We start from the raw sequence: 24,628 nt of genomic DNA, 5'->3' as shown, positions 1-24,628 counted from the left end.
TGAAGCTGCAGCCCAAACAAACACAACCTTAACACACTCGTGGCCACTTCTTCTGCTACGAGTAGAAAATGTTGGCCGAACAGAGAAGTCATTAATTAGACACCGCACTTTGGAATTCAGCTTGCTGGATAATCTTGTTCCACGCCCGCCGGCCAGATCGTCAAAGTCAAGCATTTTCACGTCAAAGTCAAGCGTCTCAGTTCCGATCGTGAGCCCAAAAACAGAACCACTGCTCTACGTGAACGTGAACTATCTTCTGGTTGGCCGCCCACCGCCGGAGCCGGAGCCGCCATCCCGGTACGCTAGAAGAACCGATCGATAATTGCTCCCCGTTCTTTACTCATCCCTTTGACCTCTCCAGCTGATGGATTCGTTGCATGGAAAACAAAAAATTTCATACGAGAAGTGCAGAAAAAACCCAAGATCATATCTACTAGATGTAAGTAACGAGAGGGATTATGAGCATCATACCCTCGTAGACCACAAAGCGTTAGTGGCGTAGTGGAACTTTTGATGAGATCAATCTCAGTGCAGAACCGACGGCACCTCCTTGGTATCCACACGTTCAGCTTCACGTCGTCTCCTCCTTCTTGATCCAGCAAGCGAGGGGAAGAGGTCGATGAGATTCCAGCAGCACGACAGCGTGGTGTTGGCTATGGTGGAGAGCTCTGCGGGAAAGACTTTGCTGCGCGCGAGAGAGGAGGAGAGGGGCTCAGGGGAGAGAGATCCAGCTGAGGGCTTGGTGTGTCTTCTTCCCTTGCTCCTCCCCTCTATTTATGTAGGGGGTGGTGGCCAGGGTTTGCCTCTCCTCCAAGAAGAGGCTAGGCCCGGCTAGGGGAAGGAAAAAGAGTCCCGGGAGGACTCCCAGGACTTCCCACCGACCTCCCTCTCCACCTCGTGGTGGAGTCCCTCCCACGAAGGCTTCCCTTTTCCCCTAATCGGCCTGCTTAGGCCCATTAGGGGATAATTAATTAGATTTCTCTAATAAATTAATGCAGAGGACCACTTAAATTCTCAAAAATAATCCGAAACATTTTAGAACCTTTCGATAACTTCCGGAACCTTCTAGAATATTCTCGGTCAATACCGGAAAATATTCCGAACTTTTCCGAAACCCTGAAACAACTTTCCATATATAAATCTTTATCTTCGGACCATTCCGAAGCTCCTCGTGATGTCCTGGATCCCATCTGAGACTCTGAATCATAATTCGGTATCACCATCTTTTATCTCATCAAACCCTAGCGACATTAAGCGTTAAGTGTGTCACCCTACGGGTTCGAAAACACGTGGACATGACCGAGACACCTCTCTGATCAATAACCAATAGCGGGACCTGGATGTCCATAATGGTTTTCACATATTCCACGAAGATCTCATCAGTTGAACCATGATGTCGAGGATTCAATTAATCCGGTATCAGTTTCCCTTTGTCTCGCGATATATTACTTGCCCGAGATTTGATCGTCGGTATCACCATACCTAGTTCAATCTCGTTACCGGTAAGTTCTCTTTACTCGTACCACAATGTAATATCCCCGTGACTAAACACATTTGTCACATGGTTGCAAACTCATTAGGATGTTATATTATTGAGAGGGCCTAGAGATATCTCTCTATCACATGGAGTGACAAACCCCAGTCTTGATCCATACAACCCAACAAGCACCTTCCGAAATACCTGAAGAACACCTTTATGATCACCCAGTTACGAGATGACGGTTGATGTCCACAAAGTATTCTTCCGGTATTAGGGAGTGCCATGATCTCATGGTCTAAGGAAATGATACTTCACATAATAAAAGCATTAGCAATTTAAACATAAGTGACACGATCAAAAGCTATGTTTAGGTTTGGGTCTGTCCATCACATCATTCTCCTAATGACATGACCTCGTTAATAAATGACAACACATGTCTATGGTTAGGAGACCTTAACCATCTTTTAATCAACGAACTAATGTAGAGGCGCATTAGGGACACGGTATTTGTTTATTTATCCACACATGTATTTTGTTTCTTGTCAATATAATTATACCATGGATAATAAACATTTATCAAGAACAAGGAAATATGATAATAACTAATTTATTATTGCCTCTAGGGCATATTTCCAACAGTCTCCCACTTGCAGTAGAGTCAATAATCTAGTTTACATCGTAATATATCTAACACCCATGGAGTCCTGCTGCTGATCATGTTTTGCTCGTGGAAGAGATTTAGTCAACGGGTCTGCGGCATTCAGATCCGTATGTACTTTACAAATCTTTATGTCACCATCCTTGACATATTCACGAATAGTGTGAAACCGGCGTTTAATATGCTTGGAATTCTTATGTGACCTTGGTTCCTTGGCATTGGCTATGGCACCAGTATTCTCAAAGTAGATATTCATAGGATTCAACGCACTCGGAACCACACCAAGTTCGGATATGAACTCCTTCATCCAAACCCCTTCTTGCGCCGCTTCTGAAGCAGCCACATATTCTGCCTCAGTTGTAGATGCTGCCACAACACTCTGCTTGGAACTTCTCCAGCTAACTGCACCACCATTCAAAATAAATACGTATCCGGATTGAGACTTAGAGTCATTCGGATCAGTGTCAAAACTAGCATCGACATAACCCTTTACGACGAGCTGTTTGTCACCTCCATAAACGAGAAACATTTCCTTAGTCCTCTTTAGGTACTTAAGGATATTCTTAACCGTTGTCCAGTGCTCCATTCCTGTATCACTTTGGTACCTGCTAGTCAAACTAACAGCATGAGACACGTCCGGTCTAGTACACAACATAGCATACATAATAGAGCCTATGGCTGAAGCATAGGAGATACTATTCATCTTTTCTCTAGCTTATGTCGTAGCTGGACACTGAGTCTTACTCAATATCTTACCTTGCAACATGGGCAAAAACCATTTCTTTGCTTGATCCATTCTGAACTTTTTCAAAACTTTGTCAAGGTATATGTACTTTATGTAAGCCCTATATGGCGTCTTGATCTATCTCTATAAATCTTGATGCCTATTATGTAAGCTGCATCAGCAAGGTCTTTCATTGAAAAACTTTTATTCAAACAGGCTTTAACACTTTTAAGAAGTTCTGTATCATTTCCGATTAATAATATGTCATCCACATATAGTATCAGAAATGTTACAGAGCTCCCACTCACTTTCTTGTAAATACAAGCTTCTCCATGAGTTTGGACAAATCCAAACCCTTTCATCACCTCATCAAAACGGAGATTCCAACTCCGAGATGCTTGCTTCAGCCCATAAATGGAACGCTGGAGTTTGCATACCTTATTAGCATCCTTAGGATCGACAAAACTTTTGGGTTGTAGCATGTACAACTCTTCCTCAATGTGACCATTAAGGAATGCGGTTTTGACATCCATCTGCCAGATTTTGTAATCGAAAAATGCAGCAATTGCTAACATAATCCGAACAGACTTTAGCATCGCCACGGGTGAGAAAGTCTCATCGCAGTCAACTCCTTGAATTTGCCGAAAACCTTTTGTGACAAGTCGAGCTTTATAGACGGTAATATTACCATCAACGTTAGTTTTCTTCTTGAAAATCCATTTGTTCTCAACGGCCTTTCGGTCATTGGGTAAGTCTACCAAAGTCCGTACTTGGTTTTCATACATGGATCCCTTTTTGGATTTCATGGCGGCTAACCATTTTTCGGAGTCTGGGCTCGTCAGTGCTTCCTCATAATTTGTAGGTTCATCGTTGTCTAACAACATGAAATTCATGACATGATCATTGTGCCACTCAGGAGTGGTACGTGTTCTTGTCGACCTGCGAAGTTCTGTAGTAGTTTCATTCGAAGCTTCATGATCATTATCATCTACTTCCTCTCTAGGTGGCGTAGGCTGCACAGGAACAGTTTCCGGCGCTGCGCTACTCTCAAATTCGAGAGAAGGTTCAAGAACCTCGTCGAGTTCCACTTTCCTCCCACTCACTTCTTTCGAGAGAAACTCCTTCTCTAGAAAGGACCCGTTCTTAGCGACAAACACTTTGCCTTCGGATCTGTGATAGAAGGTATACCCAATTGTTTCTTTAGGGTATCCTATGAAGACGCATTTTTCCGACTTGGGTTCGAGCTTATCAGGTTGTAGCCTTTTGACATAAGCGTCGCATCCCCAAACTTTAAGAAATGACAGCTTAGGTTTCTTGCCAAACCATAATTCATACGGTGTGGTTTCAACGGATTTAGATGATGCCCTATTTAAAGTAAATGCGGCTGTCTCTAATGCATAACCCCAAAATGGCAGTTGCAAATCAGTAAGAGATATCATTGACCGTACCATATCTAATAAAGTACGATTACGACGTTCAGACACACCATTACGCTGTGGTGTTCCAGGCGGCGTGAGTTATGAAACAATTCCACATTGTCTTAAATGCGTGCCAAACTCGAAACTCAAATATTCACCTCCACGATCGGATCGCAGAAATTTAATTTCTTGTTACGATGGTTCTCCACTTCATTCTGAAATTCCTTGAACTTTTCAAATGTTTCAGACTTGTGTTTCATTAAGTAAATATACCCATATCTACTTAAGTCATATGTGAAGGTTAAAAAATAACGATATCCATCACGCGTTGTAACACTCATTGGTCCACACACATCAGTATGTATGATTTCCAACAAGTCATTTGCCCGTTCCATTATTCCTGGAAACAGGGTTCTAGTCATTTTACCCATGAGGCATGATTCACATGTATCAAATGATTCGAAATCAAGTGATTTAAGTAGTCCATCAGAATGGAGTTTTCTTCATGCGTTTTATACCAATATGACCTAGATGGTAGTGCCACAAATATGTAGAACTATCATTATCAACTTTGCATCTTTTGGCATTAACATTATGAATATGTGTATCACTACTATCAAGATCTAATAGAAATAAACCATTCAACCATTATTCTCTGACTTAAATGAATAATTGTCTCGCATTAAACAAGATCCTGATATAATGTTCGTGCTCAACGCAGGCACCAAATAACAATTATTAAGGTTTAAAACTAATCCCGAAGGTAAATGTAGAGGGAGCATGCCGACGGCGATCACATCAACTTTTGACCCATTCCCGACGCGCATGGTCACCTCATCTCTTGCTAGTCTTCGTTTATTCTGTAACTCCTGTTTCGAGTTACAAATGTTAGCAACTGAACCGGTATCAAATACTCAGGCGCTACTATGAGCACTAGTAAGGTACACATCAATAACATGTATATCAAATATACCTTTATTGAGGTTGCCAGCCTTCTTATTTGCCAAGTACTTGGGGCAGTTACGCTTCCAGTGGACAGTCCTCTTACAGTTGAAGCACTCTGTATCTGGCTTAGGTCTCCGATCAATGCCTAGTTCATTAGGAATCAAAATTCCAAGATGACCTAGGGGTTCGGTGTACCCAGACAATCTGGGCACGTGCTCGCTAACGGAGCTGTTCTCCTCCATCTTACAATCAAAGAACTTTTCGGAGACCTTATACCTCTCCGCACGGGCTTGGGTTTGAAATATCATTTCAGTTCCCCAATCATATCAAATGCCGTGCGGTGCTCAAAACGCTTTTGGAGCTCAGGTTCCAAAATGCACAAAATGGCGCACTTTACTACAGAATGGTCCTCAGTACGAGTCTGCCAGACGTTCCTAACATCTTCAGGCTCATCTGAGTGGGGTTGATCACCAAGCGTTGCATCAAGGACATAATCCTTCTGAGCAGTAGTGAGGATAATCCTCAGATTGCGGAACCATTCCTCAAAGTTGCTTCCGTTGGACTTCAATTTATCTTTCTCTAGGAACGCATTAAAATTGAAACTAGTGCGAGCCATTGATCAACAACATATGTGCAAAGACAATTAGACTATGTTCATGATAATTAGTTCAATCTAATCAAATTACTAATGAACTCCCACTAAAATCAACATCCCTTGGGTTGTTTAGTGACACATGATCCAAATCCACTACACCAAGTCCGATCATCACGTGAGATGGAGTAGCTTCAATGGTGAACATCAACATGTTGATCATATCATTCATATGACTCATGTTTAACCTTTCGGTTCCTTGTGTTCCGAGGCCATGTTTATACATGCCAGGCTCATCAAGTTAACCAAAGTATTTCTGCATGTGTAAAACTGGCTTACACCCGTTGTATGCGAACGTAGAGTTTATAACACCCGATCATCACGTGGTGCTTCAAAACGACGAACTTTCGCAACGGTGCATACTAAGAGAGAACACATTATTATCTTGATATTAATAATGAGGGATCATCTTATAATGCTACCGTCGTCAACTAAGTAAAATAAGATGCATAAAAGGGATAAACATCACATGCATACATAATGTGACATGATATGGTCTTTTCTTCATGTGCCTTTGATCTCCATCTCCAAAGCATGAGCATGATCTCCATCATCACCAGCCTGTTGCCTAGGTCCTCGGGCAACAAGTATAGTTGCCTCCACCAACTATTGCTACTACTAGCGATAAAGTAAAGCAATTACATGGCGATTAAAATGTTGACACGAAGGTCATACATAATTAATGAGACAACCATACGGCTCCTGCCGGTTGCCAAACTCATCGACAGCAAGTCATGAAATATTACAAAACATGATCATCTCATACATCAAATTGCGGAACTGGTCTCTTGTGCGATGACAAGTAAGGTTGGTCCGAGCCGCTTCATCCCACTATCCCACAAAATCCCGCCAGCCGCATATGCAATACAAGTTGCATGTCAATTGCGGAACCGGTCTCTTGTGCGATGACAAGTAAGGTTGGTCCGAGCCGCTTCATCCCACTATCCCACAAAATCCGAAGTGCACAAAAGAGGTAGCAACATGAACATCAACGTCCACAACCAAGTTGTGTTCTACTTGTATAAAACATCTACGCCTATATCTAGCTCCGATACCACTCATGGGTTCGTTGCATGGAAAACAAAAAAATTCTTACAAGAAGTGCGGAAGAAACCCAAGATCATATCTACTAGATGTAAGTAACAAGAGGGATTATGATCATCATACCCTCGTAGACCACAGTGTTACGATCACGGGATCGTTGTTGGCGTAGTGGAACTTTCGATGAGATCAATCTTAGTGCAAAACCGACGGCACCTCCTTTTATCTCATCAAACCCTAGCGACATTAAGCGTTAAGTGTGTGACCCTACGGGTTCGAGAACACGTGGACATGACCGAGACACCTCTCCGATCAATAACCCATAGCAGGACCTGAATGTCCATCGGTTGAACCATGATGTCGAGGATTCAATTAATCCGGTATCAATTTCCCTTTGTCTCGCGATATATTACTTGCCCGAGATTTGATCGTCGGTATCACCATACCTAGTTCAATCTCGTTACCGGTAAGTTCTCTTTACTCGTACCGCAATGTAATATCCCCGTGACTAAACACATTTTTCACATGGTTGCAAACTCATTAGGATGTTATATTATTGAGAGGGCCTAGAGATATCTCTCTGTCACATGGAGTGACAAACCCCAGTCTTGATCCATACAATCCAACAAGCACCTTCCGACATACCTGAAGAACACCTTTATGATCACTCAGTTACGAGATGACGGTTGATGTCCACAAAGTATTCTTCCGGTATTAGGGAGTGCCATGATCTCATGGTCTAAGGAAATGATACTTGACATAATAAAAGCATTAGCAATTTAAACTTAAGTGACACGATCAAAAGCTATGCTTAGGTTTGGGTCTGTCCATCACATCATTCTCCTAATGACATGACCTCGTTAATAAATGACAACACATGTCTATGGTTAGGAGACCTTAACCATCTTTTAATCAACGAGCTAATGTAGAGGCGCATTAGGAACACGGTATTTGTTTATTTATCCACACATGTATTTAGTTTCCCGTCAATACAATTATAGCATGGATAATAAACATTTATCAAGAACAAGGAAATATGATAATAACTAATTTATTATTGCTTCTGGGCATATTTCCAACACTAACTCCATCCCTGTTTGTCCAGATCTTCCTCCTCTTCTTCTCCTACCCACAGCAGGATGGCGACAGCCGAAGAAGCAGAAAGGCTCACCGGCGACATCGTCATCGAGATCCTCTCGTGGGTCCCGGCCAATTCGCTCTGCCGCTTCAAGTGTGTCTCCAAGCGCTGGCTGGGCCTCAATTACGACCGCCACCACCGCAAGAAGCTCCGACAATCCCTGACCGGCTTCTTCAGCACCATGGGCAAGGCTGAGGAAGAATCAACTCTCCACTTCACCACCATCTCCGGGAACGCCTCCCAGTCCTTCCCCCAGCATGTCCAACTCCTCGACTGCTGCAACGGCCTCCTCCTCTACCGGTGGTTCGAAGTCTCCGCAAAGGCAACCGACGAGGAGTACGGCTACATCATCACCACTCCCGCTGCCGATGAGCGGGCCGCATTGCCGGCCACCAGCAAGGCCGCCCTTGCCGGCAGCGTGGCTGGCATCACACGTTTGGGCTTCTGACCCGACCGTGTCGCCGCATGGTGCTGATGTTCGATTGGTAGTATATGTTCTTGAGGACTATGATAGCAAAGAATGGACATTGAAGCATAGCGTTGAAATTTACCAATTCGGAACGAGATATGTTAGCTTGGATGGGGACTTGCATTGGATCGTGATTCATCCAGAATGTAACTTGATCTTCTTCACTGCAGGGCAAGCACCATACGACATCACTTTCATGTGCTATGATATGAATCGTCGGCGATTCAAAGTGATCATCAATCTCGAACATCGCAAGCTGCCATATTTGCCATATGTGCCGCTGTATGCGGAGTTACCATCGTTGCACACGTGACATCATTATGAGACTGCTGGTGCCTTTGCCCTTTATAAGAAGTGGATCTTCGAATAGTTGATTGTTCATGCTATGAAGCAGAGGGCTTGGTTTTGTTTCTCCTTTTCTCTAGTTACTGGAGTTGTTATGTCTTTGTGTTTTCATGCTTGGAGCAATGGTGGTTCAGTATGGACAAATCTTGGCTAATTTCTTCGAGTGTAGTTATTTAAATTGCTAATGTACTTTCTGTTTTCTGTAGTTGTTTATGTATCTAATGGTACTCCCCATGTTCGGTTAGCTTCGCAGAGTGTTTTGATGATTATCACGCAGCTCAAATTTAGACCTTCCATTTGCAGTTTGGAGAAAAAAAATAGAAGCGTCAATTTAAGGACAAAGACCTGGTAAGCTATGGCTTGTCGGCTAATGATAATATGTGTGAAATCAGGTTCCTTCACTGCTACATATCAACATATGTGTTTGTTCATGGTGAACACGTTGGACGAAAACAGTGCAATTCATCTGGTACTAATTGCTTGTGGCCTGTTTCGAATGGGAAATGTTGTTGTTTTTTAACTGAATATAGAAAATGTTGTTACAAGCAAATTAACAGGCTGGGCTTAAATCTTAATGTTCATTCATTCTGTTAAACAACTTCTTTTAACACAAACTTTTCTGAGAACACTGGAAGGCAGTTTTAGGAGAGATTCTGTAGTTCTATGCTTGGCCATTATGTATCTTCCAATGTTACATCTTACATGGTTACTGATTAAGCTCGCCACCCTGAAGTCAGATGTCGTCTAACAATCTTGTTCTCTTTTTTCATCTGAAGAAGCCAGTATTGCAGCCTTATTTACTGGGCATGATTCCTTTGTAGTCTTCACATTCAGTATCCAAGACGGCACAGAATCAGAAATGCTTTTAGTTTCTACAGTTCTCTCTAAGTACAGCTGTCTTTAACCCACGGTTGTGTTGGATTAAGCATTGAGCAGTATAAATACTTTGACTAAGACACACCAAATATTTTGATTAAGACACGACTTGTGCCTTTATTTCTCTTATTTATTTCTTCTCTTATGACTTAATACAAAGCAGCGCCCCTGCATGTACGAAAGTGCAGCTAACAAGTGTCGACATATATAACTAGTCACAAAAAGGTTGGATTAACTGAATCACTGATGATGTAATGTCAAGTTACAAGATCTCCATGGTATAAGTAAAGTTACTGACAAAATAAAAGTGGGTATGCATAAAAAACACAAACAGAAATATCATGAAAAGAAATACCTAAGTTGCTGCTCCATGGTTTAATTTTGTCACAGCTCAAGATCCAAGAATTGGAAAGGCATCTGTGTCACCTTAAGAAAATAGCTGTTGGCATTTACTTTGGGAGAAGCATATCTATCAGCCAATGACTCGGTGAACAAGGGGACATATGGAATGTATGGAGATCCATACAATTTTTCTTTGAGTTTGTGGATAACGTGAACTTTCCCATGATCCATGTCATATGATAGTAGCATATTCTCACGATTCAAAATACAGAAAATCAAACTGCATTCTGGATGGATTGCAACCAAAGTATAGTCCCGTTGATTGATGACATCCTTCCATCCGAAAAGCTGGAAAATTTTAACGTTGTACTTGAAGAGCCATTCACCACTGCAATAGTCATCAATAATCCAGACTGAGACACAATTTGTGCCTTTATTTCTCTTATTAGGTTATTCATTCTTCTCATATGACTCAATACAAAAAGCAGCGCCTCTGCATGGATAAAAGTGCTGCTAACTAGTCACAAAAAGGTTGGATTAACTGAATCACTGATGATGTAATGTCAAGTTACAAGATCTCCATGGTATAACTAAAGTTATTGACAAAATAAAAGTGGGTATGCATGCATAGCACAAACAGAAGTATCACGGAATTAAATACCTAAGTTGCCACTCCAGAGTTTAATTATATCACGGCTCAAGACACAGGAATTGAAAAGACATCACTGTAACCTTACGAAAACAGTTGTTGGCATTTACTCTGGGAGAAGCATATCTATGCATGATCAGCCAATGACTCCGTGTGGGAGAAGCATATCTATTCATGATCAACCAATGACTCCGTGAACAAGGGAACATATGGAATGTATGTAGCTCCATAGTAATGTTCTTTGAGTTTGCGGATAACGTGAACTTTCCCATGATCCATGTCATATGATAGTAGCATATTCTCATGATGCAAAATATAGAAAATCAAACTGCATTCTGGATGGATTGCAACCAAAGTATAGTCCCATTGGCGTTGATTGATGACATCCTTCCATCCGAAAAGCTGGAAAATGTTAATGTTGTACTTGAAGAGCCATTCACCACTGCAATAGTTACTAAGAGTCCAGACTGATAGTGTAGAGGCATCTCTTTCCCTAACATTTAGATAATGCAAGTGACCCTGGGACTGACCAATAATAGCACAATTCCCGTAGAAGTAATCTTCATAACCCATGGTTTGCAACAGAGGAATGGTCCTCCATGACTTGCCCTGTGTGTCCAATGCAACTATTGTAAATTCACAGGAGACGAAATGCATCATGCCATTGAGAAAGACACTTGGTTCATACAACACAGTTTCATCGGCCCAGCCATTTTCCTTGTAACTCCAAGCTTTTGCTTCGGACGAGTACACATCTACTCCAGTGGTATACCCGTCCAGACCCTCGAGGACGGAGAACACGTGGAAATGGGAGGAGACGGCGGGATCAAAACCCACATGCCTGACGAACAATTGGCTGGCCTGGTCAGACTGTGGCAAGATCACCCATTTCTCCGTAGCAGGATTGCACACCACATAGTTGGACTCGTCTTTGGGAGAACCCTTCCAACAGAGGCACAGGAGCAGGCCATTGCAGCAGTCCTTCGGAATAATTGTCTTGTAGCAGCCGGGCAAGAAGGACAATGAGGGGTCACGAACATGCTTCTCTTCCTCCCCCAACCCAGAGACGATGCTGTAAAAAACAGGAACTGATATAGGTTCGTTGTGTCCGTCTTGCCCGACGGTGTGGCGGAAGAAGCCCGAGAGGGTTTGGGGGAGCTTCCTGCGGTTGGCGCGGTCGGTGATGAGGCTGCGCCAGTGCGGGGAGACACACTTGAAACGGCAGATCGATTTGGCCGGGAGACGCGAGAGGATCTCCACGATGAGGTCGTCGGTGAGGTCGGCGGCGGGGCTGCTCGTCTTCTTGACGCGATCCATCCGTCGATGCAGGCAAATCTGGGCAAGAAATGAGAAATGTTTACAGATCCGTGGAGGGAGGGAGGAACTGGAAGACGAGCAAGGAGATACGGGAATCAGGCGTACCCCTTACGGGCTCCCGGTGCGGTGGCTGCAATCTACGGCGCCGGCTATGGAAGTTCGGCGTGGAGCGGAGAATAGGGGACGGAGGACGGAAACAGGCGGCCGGGGGGTCTGGATTCACGACAAGACTAATAGGAGTAGCGGTCTACTACAGTAACTGCCACCGAAGTGTTTTTCTTTTCAGTTTTGCTTAATTCGACGTATGTCACCGCAATTTTAGCGAATTTGAAAATACCACAGCAGTGACATCTTTCAAATGGCATTTTTTGAAGATTCTGTAAATTTGCATTAATTTTTTTAGTACTCCCAATAAATAAGAGCATAATATTTATATGTACCTCTTATCCTGATTTCATAATAGAAATATTGGAATAATTTCATTCATCATATAAAAAACTTGATAATAAATAATATTAGTACTCCCTCTGTCCAACAAAAAATGTCTCAACTTTGACTAATTTGAATGCATCTATACACTAAGTCATGTTTAGATACATCCAAATTTTGATAAACTTGAGACATCTTTTGTTAGACGGAGGAAGTATTAAAAATGAATAAACACTTTTAGTTTGATAGTTTGTTTTACAACCTTCAGTTTAGTACTTTCTTCGATCCTAAATTTTTGTTTCTTGTACCACGATAAAAATTTACCCTCTGATTAAACTGAACTAAAACCACGACAAAAAATTAGAATCAAGCGAGTCCTCGCGGCAAAAATAATTTTCTAATTCTTTTCACTTTAGTTCCAGACAAAAATAGTATCTAGCCTGGGCTCGAAACCTTCGGGTAGCGGTAGGTTTCGCTCCCTTCCCCTCCGTCGACGGCGCCGCCACCACCACCACTTTCTCAAGCCACCCCGGCGGGTCGCTCTCCCCCGTGACCCATGGGATCAACTCGCGTCAGGTACGCATACCAGTGCCGGAAGCATCAATAATCGCAGCCCTCCTTCCACCCTTGACCTCTCCTCCTCCATTTGTACATGCGTGTGTGCTTGCAGATCTACATTTCCACCCCACGGCGGGATGGCGGCGGAGCGGCTAACCGACGACATCCTGGTGGAGATCCTCTCGCGCGTGCCCGCCAAGTCGCTCTGCCGCTTCAAGTGCGTCTCCAAGCACTGGCTGGGCCTCACAACAGATCCCCACCACCGCAAGAAGCTCCCCCAACCCTCGCCGGCTTCTTCTACAGCAGCACCGTCAAGGACTCCCTCCCGGAATCAGCTCTCCGCTTCACCAACATCCCCGGGAGCGGCTGCCCTATGATCGACGCCTCCTTCGCCTTCGTGCCCAACCACTGGCGCCTTGAGCTATTGGACTGCTCCAACGGCCTCGTCCTCTGCCGCTGGTACGCCGTCTCCGCCCAGGGCGACGAGTTCCGTTACGTCGTCTGCAACCCCGCCATGGAGCAGTGGGCCGTGTTGCCGGACTCCGGCCAGACCGACAAGCTGAGCACATCTCTTTACGCTGACGTGAGCACCGTGCGGTTGGGCTTCGACCCGGCCGTGTCGTCGCATTTCCATGTGTTTGAGTTGTCGGAGGAGGATCACTGGGACCCTGACCTCACAGGAGTGGCAGTGTATTCGTCTGAAACTGGAAGATGGGTTCATAAGGAGAAGAGATGGCATGAAAAAATCAGGCTCCTTTGTCATCCATTGCCGTCAGCAACTGTCTTTCTTAATGATAATCTGCATTTTCAAGCCGATGGCCGTTGCTTAGCCCATCGTGTAGCTGCGGTGGACACGGAGGGGGAAACATGGACCAACTTTGCCGTCCCTGCTGGTCTGGTTGATGGCTTTATTCAGAGGCCACAGGGCCGCTTGCATTATGCCAATTTTCAGTGGGGTGAAGATGGTGTTGCTGTTCGACTAGTAGTGTGTGTTCTCGAGGACTATGACAGCAAAGAATGGATATTGAAGCACAGCTTTGACATGTCATACATACTCGAAGGCATTGATGTTCGCCTTGATCTGGACTTTGATTGGGTTGCTATTCATCCAGAATGTAACTTGATCTTCTTCACTCTGGGGTGGGATGTCAGACTCATGTGCTATAACATGGATTGCCGGCAAGTCAAAGTGATCTGCAAATGTGAAGATGGCCAGCCGCCATATCTGCCATACGTGCCGTTGTATGCAGAGTTACCATCACTGCATGCATGACATCAGTAAAAGACTGTTGGTCCCATTATATGTGGATCTTATATGGTAGGAGTCAATTGTTCGCTACTATGGAACGGCGGACTTGGTATGTCTTCTTCAATTTGGCTCTTGTTTTCTCTAACTAGAGTGTTGTTGTCTGCATGTTTTCAAGTTTGGGAGCAATGGTAGTTCAGTATGGAGTCAACTTGGCTGATTTCTCTACGAGTAGTTGCATGTATATTTTTTTTAGTGTACGTTATGTTGTTTTGGGCCTACTAATGGTTCCTCCGCGTGTTCAGTTAGCTTCACAGAGTGCTAGAGCGAAAGCACTATGATCATTTGGTAAAAGGCCCGATCAATGATTGTAACGTAGCTTAAACTCAGATCTTGTATTTGCGTTTGGGGGAAGTTGAAGCATCAATCTGACAGAGACCTAGTAAACTATCACTTGTCTTCTAATGATATAATGTGTGAGATCAGTTTCCTTTACTGCTAGATATGTATATTTGTTGATGGTGAAACACTTTGGATGAAAACAGTGCCACTTCCTTTGGTGCTAATTACTTGTGGCCTGTTTACAATAGGAAACTTGGGAACACATCATCAAGCTGTGCTTGGATTTCACTCTTTTATTAAAAATATTTCTAACGCAAAATTTCTTCAGAAGACTTTTATCCTCTTTGTTTGTGGGTTTTGTTAAGGTAGGTAGGTTAAAAGAGTCTGAAATAGCATGCGGTCTAAAACAAGTGTCGGTCAAGGGTCTGTAGCAGGGCTCCGGTTTCAGCTTCAAGCCTCCCAAAGACACCACTAGCCACTGTTGTCAACAGTCAACAAGTATCGTAGGATGGTAGGAAATAATTAGTAAAGAACATTATCTTGATCTGTCTCCAGAGGAGGCCACATTACTTTATCTTGATCTGGTTACGACAGCACTATGTACAAGATATTATATAGTATATGCCAATAACTGGAACTTCTGAAAGCTGCAAGTGGTGACGCGGAATTAAGAAGGCATGTTATCTAGCTGTCCGCGGAGCAGACACGTAGAGAAGGTTGACCTGTGAAGTGTGTGCGCTGGAGGTGTCTGTGTGGAGTGGGCGAGGGCTTATAAAAGCCTAGTCGTATGTGATGGGAAGATTCAGAAAAGAAAAGGTATCCTCCCTCGTTGCTTCTTCTACCTCTAGCTCTGATCCCCAGTTTCCTCAGATCCATCCTCTCACGTCCCAGCAACCCGTCGGTGGCAACGAGGCGTTACACCTGGTATCAGAGGTTAGTTCGATCGCAAGATATGTTCGGTCTTGAGCTGCATTCCGGCGTAGGATTTGTTTGTTCATGTCTTGCTCCTCTTTTTCTCCCCACAGCGGCAATGGCGGTCGATGGAATCACCGATGACATCCTCGTGGAGATCCTCTCGCGCGTGCCCGCCAAGTCGCTCTGCCGCTTCAAGTGCGTCTCCAAGCACTGGCTGGGCCTGACCAACGACCGCAACTACCTCAAGAAGCTCCCCCAAACCCTGACCGGCTTCTTCTACAGCAGCACAACCGAGGGGCAGTTCCTGGAATCACCTATTGTCTTCACCAGTCTCTCAGGGAGCCACGGTTGCCCACCGATCGACACTTCCTTCGCCTTCCTGCCAAGCCACCAGCGCCTCAATCTGTTGGACTGCTGCAACGGCCTCCTCCTCTTCCGCTGGTATGACGTCTACGCCAAAGACAACCAGTTCCTTGCGCAAAAGAAAAAGAACAAAAAAGATAACCAGTTCCGTTACGTCGTGTGCAATCTAGCCACGGAGAAATGGACCGTGCTGCCAGACTCCGGCCAGGCGGACAAGCCGAGCACACTCAGCACAGCATGCACGGCCCGGTTGGGCTTCGACCCGGCCGTGTCGCCGCATTTCCATGTGTTTGAATTGGAGGAGGAGGAGCGGGCCCTGAGCTCAGTTTCCTCGCCGGAATCAGCCAAGTGTCATTCAAAGTGTACTCGCCTGAAACGGGAGTATCAGTGTATTCGTCCGAAACGGGAGGATGGGTTCATAAAGAGAAGAGGCCGAACCAATTTGTCTTGCTCACTAGGTTTCGGTCAGCAACTGTTTTTCTTAATGGCAATCTGCACTTTCATGCCTTTGACCATAAGTTATCCAGTTGTCTAGCTGCAGTGGACACCGAGGCGGAAACATGGACCAACTTCGCTGTACCCGATGGACTGCTTGACGGTTTTGTTCAGTGCTCACAGGGCCGATTGCACTATGCCAATTTTCAGGGAGGCGAAAATGGCGTTGCATGTCGACTTGTAGTTTATGTTCTTGAGGACTATGACAGCAAAGAATGGATATTGAAGCACAGCGTTGAAAAGTCATACATATTCAAAGGGATGTCTGTTTGCCTTGATGACTTGGATTGGATTGCGATTCATCCACAACATAACTTGATCTTCTTCACTCTGGCGTCGATTAATTGTTCCACATTCATGTCCTACAATATGGATAGTCAGCAACTCAAAGTGATCTGCGATCTTGAAGGTGGCGGCCCGCCATATCTACCATATATGCCGTTGTACGCAGAGTTGCCATGGGATGCTAGCAGTATCCCGCATATGTCCAGCTTGTGACGTCATATAAGACTGCTGGCCTTTTTAAGTGGATCAGATATGGTAGGGGTCAATTGTTTGCTGCGGTGGTATGTCTTCTTCAATTTGGTTCTCGTTTTCTCTGAGTTGAGTGCTGATGTCTGCATGTTTTCAAGTTTGGAGCAATGGTAGTTTATTCAGTTGTGAAGGCAACTTGGTTGATTTCTCTGCGTATTGGAATTTTCAATGTACTCTGTTGTATGTACTCCATGCTAGTGGTTCCTCTGTATGTCCGATTACTATGATAATAAAAGGCCTGATCAATAATTATGATGTAGCTTACTCAGATCTATTTGCACTTGGGGGAAGTTGAAGCATCAATCTAATTTACAGAGACCTAGAAAACTATCGCTTGTTTGTTAATGATATAATGTGTGAGATCATTTTTCCTTTACTGCCAGATATGTGTTTGTTGATTGTGAAACACTTTGGAACAGTGCCACCACTTCCTTTGGTGCTAACAACTTGTGACCTATTTTAACTAGGAAACATTGTTAGCAGCACATCATGAAGCTTGTGCTTGGATTTTACACTTCTGTTAAACAATTTCTTTCTAACACTCAGAAAATTTGCATCCTGTTTGTTCATGGGTTTTGTTCAGGTAGGTAGATTAAGAGTCTGAAACAGGAAGCCCTCCACTTCCCATGGTATTCAGCTCCACAAGACTTGCATCTTCTTTTTGACGCACACTGAATCAAGTGGCTGCCATGGCTCTGTAGCAGGGCTCTGGTTTCAGTTCAGTTTTCTGCACCACTAGCTCCCAGTGTTGAAACTCTCCTGGTATTTGCTTCACCGCTAGCTCCTAGTGTTGTGAGATGACACTTCCAAAAACTTGGAAGTGTTCTAGGAGTATCCTTTTGTGTGTGGCAAAGGCACCCCGAGTGGTTCGTGTTTCCGTGTGGAAGTGTCTCTGATCCTGCTGGCAGTCAACTGGGATTGTATCTCTTTCTCCATCCGATCTATAATCTAGATGAACTTACTTAATGCCATTGATATGACACGTCTCGTCATCCAGTTTTGATCCTTGTAATTTTAAAATCAGCGCGTGGCACATGCTATCTTAGCCATCCAGCGGAGCAGACGCGTTGGGGAGGTTGACCTTCAGTGAAGTTGTGTGGGCCGGTGTGTCTGTGTGAGAGTGGGAGAGGGCCTATAAAAGCCAAGTCCTTAGTGATGGGAAGATTCAGAACCCTCTTTTATTCTTTGTTGCTTCTTCTACCTCTGGCTCCGATCCCCAGTAGCTTCCTGATCAGGTCCGTCTGAGGTCAATTCGCTTGTAAGATTTTTTTAGAGCAAATTCGCTTGTAAGATTTGTTCGGTCTTGAGCTGTAAAATTATTCCGACCGATCCTGCTGCTCCCATGTTTATGCAGGTCGCCAGGTCTTCTTGCTCCTCTTCTTCTTCTTCTCGCAGCATCGCCAATGGCGGTCGACAGAATCACTGACGACATCCTGGTGGAGATCCTGTCGCGCGTCCCGGCCAAGTCGCTCTGCCGTTTCAAGTGCGTCTCCAAGCACTGGCTGGGCCTCACCAACGACCCCCATCACCGCAAGAGGCTCCCCCAAACGCTGGCCGGCTTCTTCTACAGCGGCAGCAGCCGCAAAACGGAGCAGCGCTTCCTGGAATCACCTGTCGTCTTCACCAATCTCGGCGGGACTCAATGCTGCCGCCCGCCGATCGACACCTCTTTTGCTTTCCTGCCCAGCCACCGGCGCCTCGATCTGCTGGACTCCTGCAATGGCCTCCTCCTCTTCCGCTGGTACGACGTCTCTGGCAAGTACGGCGATTTCCGTTACATCGTGTGCAATCCTGCCACGGAAGAGTGGGCAGCCTTGCCGGACTCCGGCCAGGAGGACAAGCTGACTCGTCTCACCATGGAACGCACCGCGTGGCTGGGCTTTGACCCGGCCGTGTCGCCGCATTTCCATGTGTTTGAGTTCGTCGAGGAGCTTGATCCCAGGGCCCATTTCTTGTCCATATTCTCGGTGCATGACACCGAAACCGGAGTGTCGGTGTACTCGTCGGAAACCGGGGGATGGGTTCATAAGGAGAAGAGATCGGACCAACTTATCAGGCACACCAAGCGTCGGTCAGCGAGTGTCTTTGGTAATGGCAATCTGCACTTTCACGCCTTTGACCGTGAGTACACCTGTCGTCTAGCTGCGGTGGACACGGAGGCGGAAACATGGATGAACTTCGGTGTCCCTGGCGGTGTGCTTTGTGGTTTAATCCAGTGGTCTCAGGGCCGCTTGCACTATGCCAATTTTCAGGGAGGTGAAGATGGTGCTGCCTTTCGACTTGTGGTTTATGTTCTTGAGGACTATGGCAGCAAAGAATGGAAGTTCAAACATAGCGTTGAAATGGCATACATATTCAAAGGGATGTCGTCTTTTAGCTACGAGGACTTCGATTGGATTGCTATTCATCCGGACTGTAACTTGATATTCTTTGCTGTGGGGTGGAGGTATTCCACATTCAGGTCCTACGATATGGATTCTCGGCAAGTCAAAGTGATCTGCGACCTTGAAGATGGCCGGCCGCCATATCTGCCGTATGTGCCGTTGTATGCAGAGTTACCATCATTACACGTTAGGGATGCTAGCGAGATCCCGCATATGTCCGGCTTGTGACATCAGTATAAGAATGATGGCCCCTTTTTAAGTGGATCTGGTATGGTTGGAGTCAATTGTTTGCTGCTATGGAGTAGCGAGCGCGTGGTATGGCTTCTTCAATTTGGTTCTCGTTTTCTCTAAGTTGAGTGCTGATGTCTGCATGTTTTCAAGTTTGGAACAATTGTAGTTCAGTATGGAAGCAACTTGGCTGATTTCTAGTTACTGGAATTTTTAATGTACTTTCTGGTGTATGTACTTGTTTCTGCATGCTAGTGGTAGACGGCTGCCTCTGCATGTCCGGTTAGTATGATAATAAAAGGCCTGATCAACGATTATGATGTAGCTTACTCAGATCTTCTATTTGCACTTGGGGGGCGAAGTTGAAGCATCAATCTAATCAACAGAGACCTGGTGAACTATCGCTTTGTGTGCTATTGTTGTGATGTGTGAGATCAGTCTCGTTTCTGCTAGATATGTATTTGTTGACGGTGAAGCACTTTGGATGAAAACAGGGCCACTTTGGTGCTAACTGCTTGTGGCTTGTTTTAAATAGAGTTGTTAGCAGCACATCATCAAGCTGTGCTAGGATTTCACTGTTTCGTTAAACAATTTCTTTCTAATACAAAATTTCCTGAGAAGACTCGCATGCATCCTCTTTGTTTGTGGGTTTGGTTCAGGTTGGTAGGTTAAAAGAGTCTGAAATAGAATGCCTTTCACTTTCTAAGACAAGTGTCTGTCATGGCTCCGATCCGGAGCCAGGGCTTTAGCGTCAAGCCTCCCACAGACTGTCGTCCGGTAGCGAACTCCATCTCACTGGAAAAAAACTGGCGGGCTCGTTGTAACACACTATACTACCCGCCCCACCTCACACGTAGATTTTTCCGTCTATGCCTGTTTTCTTGTAGCCTCATACCGAAAATGGTTTTGTCTCACTCGAGTATTGTTTCTGTTATCTAGCTTAACCAAATGTTCTGAGTGAATTTCAAAATTTTGACGTCCTATAATACTGAAACAAGTATCCCCTCCATCTCGTATTAAGTGACTTTCTGTTACATGTATCTAGACATTTTTTAGACATAAATACATTCATATTTGGACAAATTTGAGTCACTTAATATGGGACGGAGGGAGTATGTGTTTCAGTTTGCATCCCACAGGCAAACTGAAACTTTCCTTGTGTTGTTGCATGACACGACACCATTGTTGTAAGACGGCATTACTCCTGAATCCTGATTATTTTCAGTGCCTAGCCCATCAAGTTTTATCACTGCTGTTTTTTACCACTACCATGAACCATGCATGTACTGTATTACTCTCGTTCTTGGGTAGGAAGGACTCCACTGTTCGTGCTTATGTGCAGTAGGTTTGGTATGTGTGCTTGAATTTGGTTCTCGTTTTCTCTAACGGAATGGTGGTTCATTAAGGAGGCAACTTGGCTGATTTCTCTTAAAAGTGCATAACCATTGGTACCTAAGTTGAGTGCTGATGTCTGCATGTTTTCAAGTTTGGAACAATTGTAGTTCAGTATGGAAGCAACTTGGCTGATTTCTCTGCGAGTAGTTACTGGAATTTTTAATGTACTTTCTGGTGTATCATCTACTTGTTTCTGCATGCTCGTGGTAGACTGCTGCCTCTGCATGTCCAGTTACTATGATAATAAAAGGCCTCCTTAATGATTATGATGTAGCTTACTCAGATCTCATATTTACCCAGTTACACTTGGGGGGGCAAGTTGAAGCATCAATCTAATCGACAGAGACCATGTAAACCATTGCTTTGTATGCTAATGATGTGATGTGATGTGTTGATATGAAACACTTTTGATGAAAACAGGGCCACTTACTTAATTTGGCGCTAATTACTCGTGGCTTTTTTTAAATATGAAACATTGTTCGGAACACATCATCATGCTGTGCTTGGATTTCACTATTTCATTAAACAATTTCTTTCTAATACAAAATTTCCTGAGAAGACTTGCATTCTCTTCCTTCGTGGGTTTGGTTCAGGTCGGCATGTTAAAAGAGTCTGAAATAGCATGCCGTCCACTTTCTAAGACGAGTGTCTGTCATGGCTCCGATCCGGAGCCCGAGCTTCAGCGTCAAGCGTCCCACAGACAAACACAAACTGAACTGAAACCTTGTATCTGCTGCACCCCTAGCCACTGTTGTCGTAAGATGACACTTTCCAAAACTTTGAAGCATTCTCTTTTTCTGTGTGGCAAAAGCACCACATCCAAAGTGTTCTCTGTTTTTAATTTCTATACATCCAAGGCATCTCATACAACAATGGAGAAAAGGGAACAACCTGAAATTTGTTACAGGCCTTCAGCTAATGCAGACATGAAAAGACCACGGCCACTTAAGAGTTGAGAGCCGCAGCTAACTGGGACAGAATCTTCCAAGAAGTAGGTCATCGGTCAGCAAAGGGTATGCTGATACTGGATCTAGGACTATGTGTAGTGAGCTATAGATGCATAGAAGCAATGGGTCAGATAGGAGTAATTACCAGAAACAGACAGGAAAAACTGCTTCCTCAATCCTCATCCTGCTTCCAGTGCTTAGACATACCGTGTCATTTTATCTTTGCAAACGGCCAGCGAAGAAACAGATTCCAGCCCTTTTGTCTTTTCAGCTCCCTAACAACATGCACCCCAACAGTAGAAGTGTCTTCGAAGGACGTTCCCTTAACTGGTATGCCTCCAAGTAGAGGATCACCCAAGTCGACTACTTGCTCTAATTGGAAATAAATCCTGCACAATAAGATAAGCGTGACTTCGTCTGGTGAAATCCACGCTACAGGTGAAAACCTTGTTCCAAGCTCTCAATAAAAATTTAAAAATATGTTGTGGAAATAATGTTTTGTAACCATGAAACCATGTTCATCATAATAACAACCAGTAAATATCAGTATTAATTTCCGGGTTTGTCTTTCTGCACAATCCAAATGACTATAATTTGAACCTGAAATTCCATGTGCTCTTCGATCATCAGCATCCCTTCACAACATCCAGATGACTGGGAATTTGTACTTAATTTATGTAGTACCTTTTACAATTTGTTTACTGTTAAACGTGATCCGATACTTACTTTCCACATGTTATTTTCTCAATAAATATCTATTGTGTTCGAGCAGTACTATTTGTGTGCATGTTATCACTTTAATTATTAAAATATTAAAACACGTGGTCTGTGTAGCCAGGATGGTGGAGAAAGGGGGCCGTACTCAATTTCTAAAATTACAGAAGTACTTGTTCTATATTTCACGTTTACACAATCACCATCATAAATGGTGGTGAACTCCCCCCCCCCCCCCCCATAATAAAACCTATCGACAAATATGTCGTCACCCACCGAAAGGATAATTCGCCGGTCTCTGATGGACCGTGAGTACAACCACCACCCTAACCATCCATCCAGCCAATGCCTGACTCTCTGTAACCCTAAGTATATCGAAAGAATTTAAGATATCCATGCAAATTTTGTGCAAAAATTGCATGCACATATTACTATACAAAAAAAGGAAATAAGTGATTTTTTTTCTTTTTATATAGTATGATGTACGGTGTACAATTCAAATTTTCACAGCTTTTATGGTACAAATATCCCCAAAAAAAGGAGAACTTTTAAAATGATACTCCTCCTTCCCATATTATAAGGCATATACTTATTTTGTCTTAAGTCAAAACTTTTAATATGACCAAACTTGAAAAACTATAAACATCCTTAATACCAAATAAATACATTATAGAAAATATAGTTCATGCTTGACCTATTAGAGTATATTTGGTATTACAGATGTTACTTTTCTACAAAATTGATCAAATTCTATTTTTAATAATATTGTTCTATAAAATTGATCAAATTCTATTTTTAATAATATTGTCCTATAAATTGATCAAATTCTATTTTCAAGATACCGCTATTTTGTTCATATGGTTAATTTATAGATCGGGCATGCGTTTTGAGCTACATAAATTTTTTAATTTTCTACATTAGCATTTAATACAACGATGTCATCATTTTCATGCCGATCTCATTCTCTCTCTGCAGTGTCTGCATGGGAACTCCATCTTGCTAGAATAACCGGTGCTCGGTTGTCGTCCGGTAGCGAACCCCATCTCGCTGGAAAAAGGCTGGAGAGAAGATGCTCAGTCTTTCATGTACCGGGTGTTTCTGCCGTGCAATGATGTCATCATTTGCGCGCCGATCTCTCTCTAGAGTGTCTGCATGCAAATTCCTTCTCACTAGAAAAACTGGTGCTCGGCTGTCATACGGTAGTGAACTCCATATCTATGGAAAAAGCTAGTGGGGGCTCGCTGTCACGCACTACCACACGCCACCACCTGACGTTTAGATTGTCCGGTAGCTATGATAATTGTAGTAATAATAATTGTCTACCGCACTTACATTCTCAAAGTCCCAAGAACGAAAACCACATGTCCTGTAATACGAAAAGAGGGGAGCGGATACTCAGTCTTTCGTGTACCGGGTGTTTCTGCCGCGCAACGATGTCATCACTTGCATGCTGATCTCTCTCTCTCTCTCTCTCCGCACTGTCAGCATGCAAACACCTTATCGCTAAAAAAAACTGGTGCTCGGCTGTCATACGGTAGCGAACAACATATCGCTGTAAAAAGGCGGCGGTCTCGCTGTCACGCACAACCGCGCGCCCGGTAGATTGTCCGGTAGAGCAATGGGTGCTCGGCTGTTGTCCGGTAGCAAACTCCATCTCGCTGGAAAGGCTGGTGGGGCTCGCTGTCACGCAATAACGTGCGCCCCACCTCACGCGTAGATTGTCTAGTAGCTATGATAACTATCGCACTGCAGTTACATGCTCAAAGTCCTAAGAATGAAAACCACGTGTCATGTAATACGGAAAGAGGGGAGAATCTACTCAGACTTTCGTGTACCGGGTGTTTGTGCCACGCAATGATGTCATCATTTGCGTGCCGAGCTCTCTCTCTCTGCACTGTCCGTATGCAAAGTCCTTCTGGCTAGTAAAGCTAGTGCTCGGCTGTCATACGGTAGCGAACTCCATCTCACTGGAAAAAAATGCGGCGGCCTCACTGTCACGCACCAGCACACGCCGCATCTCGCTG

The 24,628-nt window shown here is 44.1% G+C and overlaps 5 protein-coding genes across 8 annotated transcripts; 4 read left to right on the top strand and 1 right to left on the bottom strand.

The window, feature by feature from the left end:
- Nucleotides 1-7,887: 7,887 nt before the first annotated feature.
- LOC104582103 lies at nt 7,888-8,624 on the top strand. The gene has a single exon (XM_010231432.3). The coding sequence runs from the start codon at nt 8,058-8,060 to the stop codon at nt 8,502-8,504; it is 447 nt and encodes a 148-aa protein (XP_010229734.1). The 5' UTR covers nt 7,888-8,057; the 3' UTR covers nt 8,505-8,624.
- Nucleotides 8,625-10,492: 1,868 nt separating this feature from the next.
- On the bottom strand, nt 10,493-12,317 carry LOC100836821 (F-box protein At5g07610). 2 transcript variants are annotated; one of them, XR_001406519.2, is made up of 3 exons: nt 12,160-12,317; nt 10,750-12,072; nt 10,493-10,581 (listed from the first exon to the last, which is right to left on the bottom strand). XR_001406519.2 is itself a non-coding variant. In XM_010242141.3 (2 exons), exon 2 carries the CDS (start codon nt 12,052-12,054, stop codon nt 10,906-10,908), a length of 1,149 nt encoding a protein of 382 aa, XP_010240443.1. In that variant the 5' UTR covers nt 12,055-12,072; nt 12,160-12,317; the 3' UTR covers nt 10,607-10,905. The 2 variants fall into 2 exon arrangements, 1 of the variants encoding a protein (XP_010240443.1); XM_010242141.3 differs by lacking the exon at nt 10,493-10,581 and having other exon boundaries at nt 10,607-12,072.
- A 578-nt stretch (nt 12,318-12,895) lies between these two features.
- Nucleotides 12,896-14,676, top strand: LOC100836509 (putative F-box protein At1g50870). The gene is given in 3 exon segments (XM_024456561.1): nt 12,896-13,059; nt 13,154-13,317; nt 13,320-14,676. Coding segments are annotated over 3 exon segments (1,179 nt in total). The 5' UTR covers nt 12,896-13,039; the 3' UTR covers nt 14,315-14,676.
- Nucleotides 14,677-14,917: 241 nt separating this feature from the next.
- On the top strand, nt 14,918-16,925 carry LOC100836207 (putative F-box protein At3g52320). Of its 2 annotated transcripts, none has more exons than XM_010242136.3 (3): nt 14,918-15,445; nt 15,521-15,562; nt 15,655-16,925. In XM_010242136.3, exon 3 carries the CDS (start codon nt 15,660-15,662, stop codon nt 16,440-16,442), a length of 783 nt encoding a protein of 260 aa, XP_010240438.1. In that variant the 5' UTR covers nt 14,918-15,445; nt 15,521-15,562; nt 15,655-15,659; the 3' UTR covers nt 16,443-16,925. The 2 variants fall into 2 exon arrangements, with proteins under 2 accessions (XP_010240438.1, XP_010240434.1); XM_010242132.3 differs by having other exon boundaries at nt 14,918-15,562; nt 15,655-15,985; nt 16,078-16,925.
- A 1,091-nt stretch (nt 16,926-18,016) lies between these two features.
- Nucleotides 18,017-19,949, top strand: LOC100835898 (F-box protein At5g07610). 2 transcript variants are annotated; one of them, XM_003560369.4, is made up of 2 exons: nt 18,017-18,171; nt 18,291-19,949. In XM_003560369.4, the coding sequence occupies exons 1-2, from the start codon at nt 18,092-18,094 to the stop codon at nt 19,546-19,548; spliced, it is 1,338 nt and encodes a 445-aa protein (XP_003560417.2). In that variant the 5' UTR covers nt 18,017-18,091; the 3' UTR covers nt 19,549-19,949. The 2 variants fall into 2 exon arrangements, with proteins under 2 accessions (XP_003560417.2, XP_014753020.1); XM_014897534.2 differs by having other exon boundaries at nt 18,035-18,194.
- Nucleotides 19,950-24,628: the final 4,679 nt, after the last annotated feature.

This window comes from Brachypodium distachyon, chromosome 1 (genome assembly GCF_000005505.3).
Source record: "Brachypodium distachyon strain Bd21 chromosome 1, Brachypodium_distachyon_v3.0, whole genome shotgun sequence".
NCBI lineage: Eukaryota > Viridiplantae > Streptophyta > Magnoliopsida > Poales > Poaceae > Brachypodium > Brachypodium distachyon.
This window is presented reverse-complemented; position numbering and strand designations above follow the sequence as displayed.